This window comes from Sturnus vulgaris, chromosome 3 (assembly GCF_052056855.1).
Source record: "Sturnus vulgaris isolate bStuVul1 chromosome 3, bStuVul1.hap1, whole genome shotgun sequence".
Taxonomy (NCBI): domain Eukaryota; kingdom Metazoa; phylum Chordata; class Aves; order Passeriformes; family Sturnidae; genus Sturnus; species Sturnus vulgaris.
Genome location: NC_142245.1, coordinates 105,558,884 through 105,577,253, shown reverse-complemented (window position 1 = coordinate 105,577,253; position 18,370 = coordinate 105,558,884). Strand labels below are relative to the sequence as shown.

General features: G+C 36.5%; 1 protein-coding gene across 9 annotated transcripts in view; it reads left to right on the top strand.

Moving 5' to 3' along the window:
• Positions 1-18,370, top strand: part of PUM2 (pumilio RNA binding family member 2) — a 74,157-nt gene that overhangs the window by 44,639 nt on the left and 11,148 nt on the right. For 7 of the 9 annotated variants that reach the window (XM_014894925.2, XM_014894924.2, XM_014894926.2 and 4 more), the window contains 3 exons: positions 6,338-6,481; positions 7,505-7,786; positions 12,499-12,735. In XM_014894925.2, the coding sequence (XP_014750411.1) occupies positions 6,338-6,481; positions 7,505-7,786; positions 12,499-12,735 (663 nt within the window). The remainder of the gene's footprint in view (positions 1-6,337; positions 6,482-7,504; positions 7,787-12,498; positions 12,736-18,370) is intronic. The other 2 variants (XM_014894933.2, XM_088162461.1) reach the window with 1 other exon arrangement.

The following is an 18,370-nucleotide window of genomic DNA, read 5'->3' as shown; positions in this document are numbered from 1 at the left end:
TTAAGGCTTTTACATAGTTATGTTAGATAATGTTGATGCATTCTTCTGACCTGTACAAGTTCTCTCCTTGGTCAACACCACAGTGAGATGCCCTGCAGTCTGTATGCTGCATGCTCTGGGGCTACACTGTGTATTTCACCTACCATGAGCACATTTTAGATTCTAGCTGCAGAGCTGACTAGCTATTGTGTTTTTCTTGTCTGTTTTTATTTATAACTGCAATTTCTATTTCTTCTCATGCAGTAGTTATATTCAGCTTTTAATGTCTTTCTCCTAAACTGAGGAATCAGCCAAGTGCTTTCCTGGCATCTTCCAAGTGGTGTTTCTGCAGCTCACCAAAGCAATGGATAAGGCCTTCAAACAATGAGGCATGTGAGAGATGTTATAGGCATCTTTGTACAAGCCTCAAAAGCTTAGCTGTAACTTCGGGGTTTTTTGAGAGGGGTTGTGATGTGCATTTGCTTATAGTTGTGTATTAGTTCTTACTTTGGATCTGGAGTATTAGCTGTCTTACAACTAGCTCTTAAAACCCATAGATGCCCCCTCTCCAGGTGGATGACTGAAAGTAATACTGAGTGGTCAAATACATAACCTCAGTAGTGCAAGAGCCTCTCCTTTGAAGAAGGTGCTTGAAGGCTTATTTTCCCCTTCCACAAGCCTCAAAAGATTTTCTGTGAGGGCAGGAGCCTTTTTATTCAGTTTCCATTGTAGGTTCTTGTTATAGCCCATCTGATGCTGCAAGCCTGGATGGCCAGAGAAGAGCTTTATTCTTGTGAATATATTTCAGACTGTTCTATAATAGGAATTGTGTGCAACTGACTTCAGCCTTACCAACCACACTATTCCAGGGAATAGGGCTCAAAATATAAAGAAAGACATTTATTTTTTCAGCCATCATCAGATGGGTTTGTAGTGAGTCATAGGGAATGCTGGTGATTCCTCTTTTTAGAGTAAGAAGAATTTAGGATGAGGAAATGAATGCATGCCTTTCTTTATATGTGGAATCTTGTTACTGGGTTTGGTGTCTGTGTTTGAGAGCGATACTTGGGCTCCATTTATAGCAAGCAAAGGGAAATAGGAACTTGATTTGTTCAACTTACTCTTGATTTGTCCGCCTCTGTTTTAGTTTCCTGATTTAGGATAACGTGAGTTTGGCTCCAGAGATGCCTTTTTCTATTACCTTACTATAAAATTGAGTCAAGATGACTAAATTATACCTAGATACCAAAATACGATTCAGTGAATCCCAGACAGCAACCACTGAGCAACACATGTAATGTAATAAACAAGATTAAGAAGTGTGGAAATCATGTTTCAATGGACTAAGATGTTTTACAAGACAAAGTGAAGGTCTGAATTGAGTTTCAAGCTTTTAAGTACTCTTTGCAGTATTTGTAGTTTGGCTTCACTGTGAGCTAGCAAGTGGGAGGATGTTGTTCAGCTTGTCCATGCTGCTGTCCTGAAATTATTTGAGCTGTTTTCTCCTTGTCATAGCCTTCATATTGGATGAAATTCATGTTATCCCAACTATTTGATGGCTTTATTTTGAAATTTGATATTTCAGATGTTTCTTTGTTAACTGTTCAGGAAGGTGTATTCCTGTGTTGCTTAAGATATGTATGTCATTCTACATGCAGAGAGAAAGTGCTTGAAATCCAGGTTACTTTTCACATAATGTTGCTGTCAAGTCTCCTTTCAGAAAATCATAGGATTATAAAATGGTTTGGCTTAGAAATCGCCTTACAGATCATCTTGTTCTAACCCCTTGCCATGGACAGGGAACATTGCACTAGACCAGGTTTCTCAGAGCCCATCCACCCTGGTCTTGAACACCTCCAGGGGGGAGGTGGCAAGAGCTTCTCTGGGCAGCCTGTTCCAGTGCCTCACCACCCTCTCAGTAAAGAATTTGTTCCTAATATACAATGCAAAGCTACACTCTTTCAGTTGAAAGCCATTCCCTCTTGTGCTGTCACTTCATGCTCTTGTAAAAGAGCAGCCTTCCTGTAGGCCCCTCTGGGTAATGAAAGGCTGATAAAAGGTAAAAGTTTGGGTTCTTTTTTAAAACCAGTATATGTGAAATGCATTTTGCATCACAGTTATGCAATTCCATTTTAAATTCTTCCTATCCTAACTGAGCAAGTCATTCAATAACAAAGATTCTTATAAAACAGAGTGTTTCTGTCTGAATATATGTGCAAGAGAGTGTCAGAGGGTATTCCTAATTTCATAGGGAAATCAGTATACGTTCTGCTTATGAATAAAGCCAGTACTCATCACGGGCAACTTCTGGGCTTGGCTTAATCATCCAAAGTCAGGAGTCTACTTGAGACTTCAGTGGTCTAAGGAGTGACTGTGCTCAGTGGAGATCTCCCTTGTGTAGTTGCTGTAAAGAGACTGTAGAGCTGCTCAGCTTACCCTAAAACAGATGTCTTTAACAGCAAGTCTATCAAGTGCCCCCAGAGGCTCCACTGACTAGGTCAGATACTTAGTTTTAAAAAACTTAGTTTTATGGAGCTCACACAGTAAAGCTGGCATGGTGCGTCTGGCTTGCAGGTGGACATGTGAAGTGAGTAGTCTGGAAAAAAACGCCCATATATAAAGCATTAAAATTAATAATCTCTATCCACTGGCATAGCATTTTTTTGTTTTATTACCTAGAGGAATTTGAAGTGTGACATTGCAGTGGGTAGTATGAAATGGAAGCCAAACTTCATTTTGGCGGATATACAATACAGGCAAAGTTACAGTGGTTAGAGAAAGCATAAATGGGTTACTGGATGGGCTGGATAGTAAGTTCTGAATTTGATTTGTGAGAGAATGTGCAAAGATAAGGCTGAGCATGTCTTTGTCACAACAAGCAAAAGGTTATAGGGATTCAGATTTTGGAGAAAGAGAGTTGGGGAGAGGAGAGGGTGGCATTTTTAAAAGGGACAGATAATTGAGTTGGCAGTAAGGAGCATCACATCTGTTAAATTGTGTAGAGAGAAGTGGCACACTGGCATACATTTGGATGTCATCACTGAGGGAAGTTGCATTACTGGATGGATAAGTGCAATACTGAGGATGAGCTGCATAAGCCAAGACAACAGATTTCATTTCCTTACGTTCTTAGGTATATTCAAGGTTTATGTGATAAGAATCAGAAAGTTTTTCAGAGTGGTTTTTGGAGACATTTAGAAATCATTTCAGCAAGACACCGTATTGATAAACTAGATTGTTTACTTTCACATTCCCTGCTGATATGGAGACAGTAAGTGTAGATAGAGCAATTGAACTCTAAAATAAAAGGTGTGATTAGGAACTGATTAGGGAACAGTATGTTTTAGTTTTCTGACTGCATGGGAACACCACTGTGAACTTGAACATGAAGGCACTGAAGAGAGCTTTGATAGTTGTTAATTTTGAGGGGAAATTGCACAGCCACAGAGAGAGATGATGATGTGATGGAATGTAATAAAAACTGGAACAGGAAGAGAGGGAATTAGGAGATCTGCCAAGTCCCCACCTTCTCTCTGATAAGAGAGAAGGTGGGTATAGTTTCTAGATTTGTGCTCACCTTTCAGGAATGAGGCACAATTTGTGGAATAGTGGAAAGGAGAAGATCTACGTTTTGCTGTGAGGGCTGTTCTTCAGTTATTTAATGTGATCTTAGATGGTCCCTCTGAAATTTTATTTTTGACATGAAAGAAAAAAATTTTATGCCTTTGAGGCTGTAGATGCACTTAGCAAGGTTTTAGCAATTTCACAGAGTCCTATGTTACTTTGTTGTAGTAGATTTAAGTAGAAAGCTGAGGCCTGTTTTGGTTCAGAATGTATTTCAGAAATTGGAAACTGGGATGAATCCATTAGTTCTCATGCACAGCTTGAACCTTCTGTGACAGTATCTGGATGCTATTGACCTAGCTTAACATTACTTATTTTAAATGTACTGTCTAAGGGTGGATCACAGGTTTGGATAATGTCAGGGAAGTATCTTGGGTATCTTGTAATGTAAATAGCAAGGTCAAGTTGCTTGCTTTTTTTGATTTAGCAGTCATACAAGTAAATTATTTTAGAAAATCTAATATTAATGTATAAAACTGCATTAGTATTAATTTAATTATTAATTAATTTAATTAATCTAATTTATGCAAAGTATAAGTTATCTCCCGTGCCCTCCTCCAAGTATTTTGCACTGGAAAATAGGTTTGTTTACATCATGGTTTATAAGTAATATAAAAAGTTATGTATTAGTTTTAGATGAGCAGAAGAGTGTAAACATGAAATGAGTGGGGGTTTTATGCAGTTCTACTTGAACAGTTACAGTATTATCCATGAGTTTGTGCATTTGAAGAGGGTAGGTGGGCAGAATTAATACTGGTAAGCATTAGCCAATTCTGAATTCTGAAAAAGTGTTTTTATATGATACAGCAGGAGCAAGCAGTAGAACCAACATGGTATTATCGGTTGAACCTGCTATGAGTAAAAGCAGAAATCATGTAGATACTAGTAATTAAACATCACTAATGGGTACAGGAACGTGTGTTATTATAACGAGCTTTCCTACTGTGTCAGTAATCTAATCTTTTGTGTTATGTACAGAACTACAGTAAAACAGACAACAGTTCGTCACCTTTCCCTGCCTTGGGAATGTAGCAACCTTTCTTAGTGGTGAAGGGGTAGAGCAGAGCACATTTTTGTTGGTGGAAGAGGCAGTGGCACCTCTAGCAAAGGTTTCCTAACTAGTTCAAGTGTAAGAACCTGCTTTGGTTTGTTTTAACTAGCTAGATTTTCAGACAAATTATGTGGAGGACAACTGTCTTCTTGTGCTGTTGGTGGGAAAGAGAAGGTAGATGTGCCTGGAGTGCAAAATCAGCAGTGAGAACAAACAGGTTTAGAATGATAGCAGTGGTGATTTTTCGTAAGTATAATGGAGGTGAATACCTCCAGAACTGTGAAATGAACCTAAAGATCTGGATTTTCATTGCTCCTGTCCTGTTCAGTGCTACCCGATTTTCCTTCATATCTTTGTATTTTCTTAGTGTGTGAGAATTTGGACCCGTGAAACCAGCTTTTCTGCAGAGCACTGTAACTACCAGGCCAGAAGGCAGATAATGTTTCCAGCTCTTTTTTTGGAGTGTATCTAGGCAGAAGAGATTACAGAGATGTTTTAGAAATTGAGGAGGAGAAAATATGACTTGGAAGGCTGGTGATTGTGGTACTTACCTTAAATCAGAGGTCCAGTTATTTCAGAGAGAACCCTGTTAGACCTAGTTCTGAACATACAAGGCAACTGATGGGAACAACTGACTTAAAATAGAACGCAAAATTTTTGTTCTTACGTGTACAAAAATAGATGTGTGACTTTTGCAATCTTGTCTTTTTTCTTAATAGTGTTAGTATATATCTGAACATGGGAGGAATATTGAAATTCCATTGGGTTTTGTTTTACTGCTTCGTAAGAATAGTCAATCTAACAATTAGAAATAATTGTATTTTAAATATCAGCACCCTTTCTTAAATTATCGTAGCTTCTCTTCCATTTTTTAGGGATTCTTGTTCCAATTCATCTACTTCACTATAAAATGTCAAGAGCTTTAAAATAAATTCTCTTGCTCTTGTTCTAAATAAAGGGTTTTTTTGCTTGGCTTTTTGTCTTTTGCTTTTCTTCATTCATATATTATATCCTGAATTCCTTCCTACTGCTTACTTTTCTCCTTTTTCAACTCCTCCTCCTTTTCTTCATCAATTCCAATTCTTCACTATGAACTGAATGAAGTACTATGCTTGGATAACAATCTTTTATTCCTGTGAAACTGACTGGTCCCAAGGTATTCCTGCACACACACCATTCCTTTCCTAATGTGTTTTTTGCAGATGGGCTTTTAAGTGTGACTAGGTAATGTGTGGAATTTCCAGACTTGCATTTAGCTCAGCCCTTTAATGGTGAATATCTCAATAGCTTCTCCATGTACAAAGGAGTACAAGAGAAATGTAGAGTATTTTAAACTGCTGAAAGAAATGGATTTTATAATGATCCTAGTACTGCCAGTTGTGTTGTACCTGTACCTTCTCACTGTGATGTTAGAAACTTTAACCTTGACAATAAGTTCAACTTCAGACAACTAATTTCAGAAGTTGTTTTAGTTGTAGAAAATTACTTGAAGCCTTTCTAGATCTAATTTTGTCCCAGTGTTTTATGATGTTTACTGCTTTTTCTTTGAGGTCCAGTTGATGTTCAAAGACTATGGCAGAAATGCTGGTTTGTAGTTTGTGTTTAGAATATTTCAAGGAGAGAGAAAATGCTGACTGTATGGGACTCTCTGTACCACTAATCCTTGTCTCCTGTGTTGTGTAGGCTACCAAGTACTGGCTCCCACTGCCTATTACGATCAGACTGGTGCCTTAGTAGTAGGCCCTGGAGCAAGAACTGGCCTTGGTGCACCAGTCAGATTGGTGGCCTCAACTCCTGTTCTAATCAGTTCTGCAGCGGCACAAGCAGGTAAGTATTTAATCCTGCACAGAGGTTTCTTTCACTTCTCTACTGAAGCTTAACGTTAATGTTGATTAGTATTTGACATAATTGTTTTCTATGCATCTGTGAAGTTTTCTAGTTGTGAAGGATATACTGTGCCTGCTTGCTTTATTATTCTGTCTCCTGTTTTCTGAGACTGTTCTTTATCACAGATGGGGTTTTCCATTTTTAATTGGAATTTACAGTCCTCTTCCCATACATTCACAGGCATGTTTCTGCAAATGTTACTTGTCAGATAGGAACATTTTCTCCTTTCTCTCCCCATGCATTATAACATGCACTTCTCATCAGTCCCCTAAATGGTGTCCTCTAGGAAGCATCATTTCATTGCTTCGGCCTGGCAGAAGATGGACTGCTCTGGAGCCTTGCCATGCTTTTCTCATGAAACTTATTTCCTGAAAAATGTGGCAAGGAGAAAGCTATGTATAGAATGGAAAGCGAAAGAGGAGAATTAGTTATATCAAAAGTCTCTAATTTCTTTCTTTTTTTACCAGTTGTCAGATCTAGTATTACTTTACTGAACCATTTATTGCATTTGGTGAATTAAAATCCAGAGTATTAACCCTGGATTAATTAACTTAATCTGTTCAGAAAATAAGATTTTAAATTAATCTATCGGCTTCTTTCTCTATGCAGAACTCACTTCTGACAGTAGCTGAAGATGTTTTTGAATTACTCTTAGCTGCAACTCTGCTACTGGAACTTTGGATATAAAAAGTTCAGTAAACAGTAATGTGTTATATGTTTACACTGAAATTTTCCTCAATTACATTAACAGTTCTGCAGCCTTGATTAGCCTAAAACATGTGTTCTCTTCACCTTTTTTCCTTGAGTAATTGTGTAATAGTATTAAGTCTCTTAGTCCTTGAGTATGTGAATTTCTGCTTGTTTTAAGAGGGCTTCAAGAAAATACAATTTAGTTCTGAATAATCCATTTTCAGTCAGAAATGTTTGAGAGAGTAATTATGATTGAAAACATGTGTTTTACAGCTGCAGCTGCTTCAGCTGGAGGAACAGCAAACAATCTCGCGGGAGCCACGAACGGTCTATTTCGGCCACTTGGTGCCCAGCCACAGCAACAGCAACAGCAAACAAATAGTAGCCTACAATCCAATTCATTTTATGGCAGTAACTCTTTGACCAATAACTCCCAGAGCAGTTCCCTTTTTTCACATGGTCCTGGCCAACCAGGAAGCACATCTCTTGGCTTTGGAAGTAGCAGCTCTTTAGGAGCAGCTATCGGCTCTGCACTTGGTGGATTTGGCTCATCAGGTAGGTTGTTAATATAGTGAGGACATTCTGTGAGACTTTTGTGCTAAGCAAAAATGTGTATCTGTGTCAGGCATCATATATATACATACATTTCTAAAAAAAATGCAAAAATAGGCTATTCAACTTTAAAACAAATTATAGGGGAATATAAAAAGTTTTTTAAATTCACTTGAGTTTCTGTATACAAGGTGCATTTTTGAATAATATCCTGTAGTCACAGGTATCTCCAAAATACTTTTCCATACTAATCACTCTACTCTGCCCCAGAAGTTTTTCAGTAAGCTGCTGTTGTTTTCGAGGAAGTCTTCATTCTGTGGATAAAGTAAAAATGATGGTAGTGACATTATACACTGTTTTAATTATCACATCAGAAAAAATCCTTTTTTTTTTGGAACAAATTAAACAGCATAAGACTTTCTAAATTTGATCTAATATTGGAGTGCTTGTTTCCATAACATTTTTAAAATATTTATAAAACAAAAATACTTAATACCCAAGAATAGTCCTTGTTAACTCTAGCAGGTTTAATCTTAGATATAGTTAAGCCTAAACAGTTCTGTGCACGTCTGGGGCCTTTAATTATTTCAACAGATACTCCTAAATATTACCAGCCTGTTTGTATTTAAAAAAAAATAATAATCATTCTATCATGTTTCTGCTCTAAAGCAGAAATTTCATATTCAGTTTTTAAACATGCAAGGTAGGTTTTCTTATATTTCAGGTTCAGTTTAGTAAGGCAAGAGAAACATTTTTTTAAAAGAATATTTCCTTTTGCTATTAATCTCTTAGTTTACAGCACTGAATTGCTTCTTATTACTAATATTATTTTAATGAAATCAGGGGAGCATGATTAATCTTGTGTATCTTGCAGATGGTTAGAAATTGGTGGACTTGTATTCTCTAACAGTATTCTTTTCAAAATTAGGGAAATTAGCACTAAAGAAAGTAATTTTTAAAAATTATTAGGAATTGGCTTAATATATGGGGGAGAAAAAACAGAAGGAAAAGCACACCCTTCAGTGTTAACCATGGTAGTTGTTATTTGGTACCTAAGTGTGAGTAGTGGCATCAAATATACTGAATACCAACACAGAGTTTTTCTCAGTGTTGTTTTTTATAAAATAATCAGAAAAATTATTTACTTTAACAAAACTTATGTTAGAAAGTTCAAAATCAGGTTTTTACACTGATCCTGTCCAGTATTTGATTTTAAAGAGGAGACTCAAAATATCCCGTGTTCAAATAAAAAAAAAAGAAAATTGAGGCAGCCCAGTAGTGTAGGTTTTCTTAATTTTCCTTAATGCCACAGCAAGTAAATTTTAGTTACAAAATTGTGCTATCCAAGTGGATATTCTGTAATGTAACTTGTCCTGAGCTCTTTTTAAGGTTTCAGTGAATCCTTGGCAGCTGTGTTTCACTCTAGAGACAGTTTCATTACAGTAGTAGATAGTGATAATAAATATATATATATTTAATACAGTACAACTATTTAAGGTCTCTAGATAGAATAGATTTAAGTCATAAAAGTTTTATCCTGCATTATCTGAAGAACTTCCATAGAACACAAATTTTAGTTGTGTATCTATTTAAGAAAATCAGCATTGGTTTTTCTAGCACAGGAGATTAAGCCATTTTCTTGTAGCAAAGGTCAGTTCCAGTGCTTTGTCCAAAGCCCTCAGCACAGACAGCACATGCTGAAATCTTGCAGCAGTATCCAAGGTGATTTAATTAGCATGCTAGTTTGCACAGGGAAGCAGGAGCCACCCTATGCTTTTGCAGTTTGAGAAGTGCTGATGAAAGGTGCTATCTAAACCTGAAATATTTTTTAGTAGCATTATTAGAATAAAAGTACATTGAAAGTGCCCTTCTGCCAAGTAGAAACTGTACTTGCCCTAACAGCCACTTAAAAAATTCTTCCTGGTTATTTATTTATTTTTTTAGAGTTCTGACCTGTACATGTATATGAATTGAATTACACAGATGAGCACTTAAATGATATTCATGCATATTGAGGCAAATTGAAAAAAAGTTTGATTTTATGTGCCAAGGTTTCAGCTTCTTTATAACACCCATCAGTGTGTCGAAAAGATTGAATTTCAGTTAAAATATAGCCATGAAGACTGATAGATGGCAAAACACATTTTGCCCTTATGTTTTCAGTTTTTGCAGGGGGCAAAATAGCTGGAAAAAATGCAAAGGTGAGCATGTTCTAGCTTGAATGACTGAACAAAGTAACAACTGAAAGCGGCAAACATACCATATAAATGACTATGTACTTACAGTCTCTGTTCTTTTATAATAAAGTTATTCATACTCAATTTTAAAGGTTTAGGTACATGATGATAAGTTACTGCAGTTTAACAGGTAGCCAAGAATTAGATCAACTATGGCAACTTTCCAGATGCCACCTTCTGGCTTGTAACAACTGTAAAGGAATTGGATTAGCTTAGAGAGGGGGGAAGAGAAGTAAGCTAATGCAAATTATCTTCTCTGGGTTTTGGGAGCTTTGCTTATGTGTGTGAAAATGCAGCTCAGCTGGTTTGTGGTAACTTGTTAAGCTGCAGTAATTTAGCTGAGTAAGAAACCCTGAAAGATGGAAAAATAACAATCCATCGTGTAGCGTTGTATTAACATTTATATGGTTCACTGAGCCAGAGCTTGTAGAGCTAATATCAAAGCTTGAAATTTCTTTTAACTGTTGCCTTAATTTGCTCTTCTGGTTTCTTATTCTCAGTCTCCTTGCCTAGTTAGTTCAGTATCTTTTCCTTCTGGTTTCTCCTCTAGTATGTCTTCCTTCCCAGTTTCCAGGCAGCATTTATCTCCTGCTTCCTCCCCCTCCTAAGTATGTTTCTGTTTCTACTTGTACTGTGTGATGTTCTTATCATCAGCTTACTATTCGAGTCTTTTTGCCCCACAGTCACATACACCTTCTACAGCCTAACTTTTCTTCAGATCTGCTTTCTTCTCATCCTCAGTCCCACTGAAAGTGCTTGCCAGATTTTCTTGCAGTCTCTCTGTTGGCTCCTTTGTCTTACCCTTCTCTCTTCCTCCTTCTGGTTTCCTTTTTTCTCTTTCCCTGCCTCCCTAGTCTACTTCTTGTGTTTGGCTTTTGTCTCCCCTGCACTTGAAATAGAAAACTTCCTTTCTGCATTGCCTCATGGGCCTTTCCAACACAAGGTGGAATCTTGGACAGCAGTTTCAAAGTCTGTTTTTGACATGGCACAGTGAAGTTCAGTTGCAGGCACAACCTTAATCAACCATCTCAGATGTGCTGTGTATGGCCAGGAGTTTAAGTTTTCAGCTATGAATCTGTAGCAGATCTGTGCTGAACTTGGATGAACTGTGATTTTACAAAGATTTTTTTTAGTTCAGTCTAAGAGTGTGAAAATAAAGGTCGCCTGTTGCTGGCATATTTGGTCTGAGTATATGAAAGCATCAACCTCTCAAAGAGGTAGCTAGATTATTTTGGTAAGGATAAAGCACTTTTCTTTGCCAGTATTTCTGAAATGGCAGTGTTTATACAGAAGTTCTATTAAAAAATTTGTCCAAGCAAGTTCCTCCCATGAAAAATATTATCCAAGTTGTTAATGTTATGAGAAAACAAATTAGTGTCTTAAAATGGGAAGTTTCAGGCGACCTTTATATTGTGCCATGCTGCCAACTTTAATAGGAAGGTACTTGAAAAGGATAAAGCTAATGGAAGTAAAAATTCTAACCTTTTTAAGTTGAAGTAGTCAGTAATAATAATCAATTTTCCAAATTCAGTTTAAGAAAGATATTTGTTATTAAAATATCCATAATCTTGGTTTGGTTCATGAGTATAATAATGTTAAGTATTCAAAACGGGCACTCTTCACTAGTATGCAGCTGGTACTAGAATTTAACATTTCTAAAAACTTTTTATTGTTCTCCTAATTTGTCCTAGACTGCTCATCGCCCTGCTCAACGATGCGGTGCAGGATAACCAGTCCTTCACTAACACACTGTTATCCAAAGCCTCTAGTCTAATTTGACTTGCAGAAACACTGATAGCAGTAAAAGCACGTTTTTAATTTCTCACCTAATTTTCCTATCTCTGCTGTGCTTCTCATCTTCTTTCTTGACCTATTCCCTTTTTATAGTATCTTTTCAAAACACTTCTTTGAGAGTCATAATTCTCATAGGGAATTTAAAGTAGTCATTTTTTTCCTACAGGTGAGGGGTTCACAAATGAGGAAGTTCATTAACTGCTGAACATCAATATAAATTATTTTGTGAATCCTTAAACAACTAATTTCCTCTAGACTTTTTCCTGAAATGAGTGTCACTGTCTGACTGATAATTTATGGTGGAAAAAAAAATTATCAAATAATTTAGTGGCGATATTTTTAGAATCATTTATTCTATAAAGTGACAGTGTAATCTAATCTTATGAATTCCGTATTTGTCCCAAAGCCTGAAGTCAGGCATTTAAAACAGAGTACTGCAATGTTACTGTGAGAAGTCTAGTGTGAAATGTTGAAAGACATGGTTGTTGGTGAAATTACTTGCCAGTGGTATGTTTATACCCACTTAGATTTACTTAAAAGCATGTGTGGTTATCACAGTAATTGTCTTTGTCATAACGATTGCTGTAATTATTGTGATCGCATCTGTTGTTGCCCAGCTGTAGTTGGGGATAGGTTTTATTCAGTTGACACTTTGTAATTAGGGTCTTTTTATTTCTTCTTCAGTTGGCAGTTCTTCAAGTAGTAGTGCCACAAGGAGAGATTCTCTATCTACTAGCTCTGACTTGTACAAAAGATCTAGTAGCAGCCTAGCACCCATAGGGCAGCCATTTTACAATAGTCTGGGATTTTCCTCCTCTCCAAGTCCAATAGGCATGCCTCTGCCAAGCCAAACGCCAGGACATTCACTTACGCCACCGCCATCACTTTCATCACATGGATCCTCATCCAGTTTGCATTTAGGTAAAAAAAAACAAAAACAAAAAACCAAAAAAACACTTTTTGTTTGTATGTGTGTATGTATTTCTATGTGTAAAATATATGTTGCATAAGAGATGTCACATTACCTTTGCTGTTAAACAGTTTTGTAATGAAGAGGGGCCATTCCTGAAAGGTGAAGAGCACGTTCAGATGCTCATTGATTTGACAGTGGAAGGCACTCAGCTTTTGGCAGTATCGGGCCAACAACTGATTTTTCTTCCCTTGCAGAAGCCCAATAGAGAGCCCAGTAAGAATTATTGGTCCTTTTTCTATTATGTTTCCACAGTATGACAAGCAAAGGTGCATTATTTTTGTTTCTCCTCCACTTTGTTACCTCTTTAAGGACATTTTAGATGATGTGTTTAACAGTGAAGTGACTTTCATTAATGCCCCTTGCCGTGATAAAGTAAAGTGAGCAGTGCTCTCTCTCAATGTAAAATGTATTGCAAGGTGATTTTTGAATCAGTCAACTTCATGGCCCAGATGCTTTGCCAGGAAGACAGCAGTTTATCACCAGGCTGATGGAAGGAGACAAAAGAAAAGCATTTGTCAAAGAAATAGTGAAGGCATTGTTAGTGGTGGCTCTCTATTATTGGATGTATTTTTTAAGCAATGCTGAAAATAATTTCTCAAATGTTTTTTTGGCCAATAAGATGACATGGGAGCTCAACCTTTCTTTAAAAAAAATAAATTAAAATAACATAAAAATAAAGGATCTAAAGAAACCCCACTACAGTATACAATATATTTAGAAGATAATGCCTCTAACCTGAGGTTACCTAATACAGTTTTTCTTTTCTGCTGCAAATATTTGCAGTCTATTAATTTGGATGCTAAAATCATACAGTGAAACTGGATGTAATTCAAGATTGAGTTGCCAGCTGCTCCAGTTCCATGCTTGCAATAGGCAGCATAATTCCCTATACTTCTTAGTGCAGGAAAAAAAATATAAATAAAACAGGAAAAAAAAATTTAAATGCCTACCAGAATACACCTTAAGTGAGAAATGTGTGAGTCATTTGTATAACAAGGTTAAATAATTAAAATACATTACATTTGCAGTACAGTATCCCCTTCAAGTTTAAGTGCTGAATACCCGAAATAAAACTGGGCAAGGGGATGTTTCAGCACGTTTTATTTTTTTTTACTTACCTTTTTTCCTTTTTCAGGTCTACAAAGTGCACCTTTGGGCTGAGACCAAGCATGGAAAGTTTCAGCCCAAATGGAGGCTTTTGAGAAAGTTCTGAACATCTGACAATGGGGTTATCATGGAAATCTTTTTCTTTCTTTCTTTTCAAAGTACTCTCACCATAGTTTTCATATTTCTGAAAACTATACTTAAACCAAATTTTGGAAGGCATTATCTAAAATTTAAAGCATTCAAAGTTTTGTTTGTTTCATATTTGATAAATGTTAAAAGACTTTTTTTTCAGTTCTGAGAAAATAGGCTGTGATCAGTATAGAGGATTGCCTCTATCCACGGAAATTGCTAAATACTGACTTTGACCCATTTTGAACTGTTTGGCAGTGTGAACTAAGCCTAACAGCTTGTTAAAATCATATACTAGATAAGTGTGTAACTGCCAGAATATACAGTTGTACTCTGAAAATTGACACAACCTTGTTGGCTTCTGTCTGTCCTCTTCATCCTGCAAGTGAAGTGGACCTTGATTACTGATAAACTTTTTGATATATTGCAAAATCAGCCTGAAATTTGGAAATGGAAGTCTTTTGGATATTTGCTTTCACAAAAAATGCAGAAAAATGCAGTAATTTTTTTTCAACCTTTCTGCCCTGTGCCATATTTTTGCACAGATGCATTCTAAGTGCACCATCTCAGAGTTTAAGACTATTTCTGCAGTTAATTATCTGTCTTGTTATATTTATTTTGGTGTGTTCATCAACTACTCTTGGAAGCATGTCTTGTTCTCACATACGAAAAATGAAAGTAAAAAAATCAAAGCTTTCTCACCAAGTGAGAAGTTATAACTGAAATCAAACAGGGAGTGTATTGGAAGAAGGGTTTGGATACCATGTAGTCACTTTTCAGAGTAGAACAACATTGTAAGTTCATGTCTGCATGCAGTTTCCATTGGTATTCTGATAATGCCTGTCAAATGCAGCTCTCCCTCCACCTTCCAAACTTGTCCTGCCTGCTTGTACCAACAGGTTCAGCTAAGTTTAACTCTTGTTTTAAAATGGGCCTCAAACTCGGTTGCTCCGCTTTCAGAGAATCTAGAGCACAACACTGGGAAAGGGTGCATGGTTTTATAACCCCTTTGTCAGACACTGCTGCAATTTGTAGCTTAAAAGAACAATTTCCCTTTTACAAGAAATTTGTGATATTTTACTGTTTTTATCTTTTCTCACCAACTTTTATCCAACATCCTAAAATAGGAATGTGCTAATGACTTTGTGCTAGTGTCAGTTTTCCTGTATTTGAAGGGATTTGTGAGTTGTCTGTAACTGCTTCTTTACTGTAATCAGTTGGAGCAGTAAGGTCATGAATTTGAACTACCCTTTCACTCCCAAATACAAGGAGCTGCAAGAGGAAGTGTTTTTCTGTTGTCATGAAAAATCCTTTTAGATTGGTAGTCCTTACCCTGTTTGATGGTATATTGCAGCATTTTAAGAGTAGAGTTTTGGTGTAGAGCAGAATTTCTAAAATTTGGGCTTTTGGACGTAATTATTTCCTGTGTGTTGTGAGCCAAGCTTGTTAGCAGTTGGGATTGATGTTTCACTGTCAGAGATGGTCATTCTGAGTAAGAGTAAAGGCTATGGCGAGCTTTGCATTGCCTCAGCTGTGTCCCCTCCTCTGTAGGGCTACAGTAAACCAGTCATAATAAACATGTCCATTGATTCCTAAAATATGCAGAGATATCTGTAATTCTATTTTCCATATATAGATGAGGCGTTTAGCTTAGGATGAGATTTTTACAGATAAACAAATAGATACTTCATAAAAACTAAGTTTAAAGCATTTATATACATGTCTGTGTGTTACTTGAAAATACTGCTGAAACATGTAAATGAATAACTGCAGTAGATATGTTTTCTATCTTTATTAGAAATAATTGAAAAAATACTTTGATAAGTACTAACAGACTAATGTTGTCAAAATAAATGTGTCTGGATCTAATTTTTAATGTTTTTTTCATGTTCTCCTTAACACTAAATATGTTAAGGAGTTAATAATTTAACATGCTTTGTGTCCTTGAAACCTAGGCTCTGATTTAGGTGATCTGTAGCCCCTTTATATCTCTCTATCTTTTCCTCCCTATGGATTAGCCACGGGGGTTTAGGTTCAATTAACTGTAAAACAACTTAATACTACTCAGTGCTTTGGAAATCCTTGTTTTATGAGATCAGAAGTGATAGCTAATTGATTATCTGAAAAATGAACACTTAATTCACCAAGAGTTTGGAATTGTGTGCCTATACTGATATCTAATAAGTATTTTAATTTTTCAGTGCTTTATTCAGTAGGGTATGTTCCCCAAATAACTTAAAAGACATCGACTGTTACTTTCCTAGTTTGGTGAAGAAATTAGGCCATTGTATTCACAATTATGTCTGCATGTAATAAGTACCTAAAGACAGTATGCCTTTATTTTGGGAGTTTTACTGTTTTTCAAACCACTGAGCCATAATGTTGCTGTAATTAAAGGTTATGTGAAAAGAAAAGCTAATTACTAATTAAATTACTTTTTTTTATAATAGTATCCAGTGTATTACAAGGTTCTGAGTACCACAGGTTCTTCTAGGCACAATGGATGTGCTTACTTAATACAGCCTTCCTGTATTATTGTCCTGCTTAACGTGATTGTCTGAAATAGACTCACAGGCTAGACAGGAGCCTCCCAGTTGCAGCATAGTTGTCTTACAAGTCTTAAAAAGTGATAGTTCCCAAATTAGACTGAAAAAAGACATAATAATTCTGAGCAGGAAATGTATATTACACATATATAGCATATTCGTTAAAAGCTACCAAGTTTCTTAATTTCTCTTTTAGTTGCTGGATGAATTGTTGCATTTAATTTATAGAGATGAAGGCTTAGTTAAAAAAAAAACCAAGCTGAAACAATTCCTGATTCACATGTGCAATTCTATGACTGTGTCTGTTGACTGTGAGCATGTGATCAAAACTGCCCTATTAGTTTCTGGCACAGAATTGAGCATGTGATCAGTGGAGTAACAGAGATGTTGCAACAGGAAAGTAGCCTGTAATTTCCTTTCAGATGGGCTCTGGTGCCCTCTCGTGATACTAAATAGTGTTACTGCACAGCATGTACAGGGAAGCCAGGATTGCACTGCTGTATTTACATAGTCCAGATGACAAATACCATCATTTCAGCTGCATAACTGTTTTTGTTCTTTAGAAGTCCATTCCTATAGGAGAAATTATGTCAGAGCATCATTCTGCACACTGCTTCACCTGCAGAATGTTGGGTTTTTTTTTCCTTTTCTTTGTTAGTACCATAGTGTTTGTCAATGGAAACTAAAAATGATAGTTACAAAACTTTGATTTTCCTGGCTCTAGAGAATTAAGAGGCTTTCATTTAAAAGAAAACCCAGTGTTTTTAAAAGGTATTGTGGGGCATAAAGTATTTATTGATGTTTATCACAGAATTTTGAAGACTAATTTTAAAATAAATACTAATTATTTCTATTTTAGGGCATAATACTATACACTGCAATAAATGTGATGCTTGATGTGTCTTGCAGAGCACTAACATCTGAGATTCTGGTACTCTAGAATTTGACCTTTTGGGAAAAATAACTTTACCATTAATACACTGCCAGTCCACTGTAACACTGGTAACACTGTTGTTGCCTGGCCTTATAAATATTTGGAACCAAAAGAAGGCTTGGCTGGGGCACAGTCAGCTGGGTTTGTTTTTTGGGGTTTTTTTGTTTGTTTGTTTGTTTTTGGTTTTTTTAATGAAGTTTGTGATAGAGCACCATTCAAACAGCACATACTGCAATTTGTTTTAAATTCAAATGTAGATATTTATTCTGTTGACTTTGAAGGGGCTTTAATTACAATGTCACTTCCTAGATAGGGAGACAAAATGCTTTCCTTTTCCAATTCATAGTCAATACTTTTAGGGAGTGTTTAGTTTTTTCTTTCCTTAGTTTGGTTTTAGTAGTAGAATTGGGGTTTCTATGCGGGAATTGTCTTTGAGTATTTCTGCTTGTAGTATAGTAAGAATATCCCTCAAAAAAATCTTACAGCAGGTGGGAAAGATGCTGTGGATGCTTTTTATGATAATTGCTGCCTGTTGTAAAGTGGAGGGGAGAGGCCTGCTGAAGGAGTTCAGAGTGACACGAACTGCTCAGAGAGCAGGGTATGAGGAGAAATGCACAGGGCTGTAGAGTGACAGGAGCTGTAGGTGGAATCACTAGCAAACAGGAGTATGACCTAGACACAGTAAGGCAATTCAATTCTTAGAAAGTAAAGGAAGGATGAAGTGAAAACGATTTGAGTGTTTGTGCAGCAAGGAAAGGACTTCATGTTAATAAAAGGAGCTTCAGTTTGATATATCTGTGGTTGATTGGTAATTAAGTAGAGCATTCTTAGTTACCTGGTTTGAAATACTTAGTGCTGAAAAGAGGT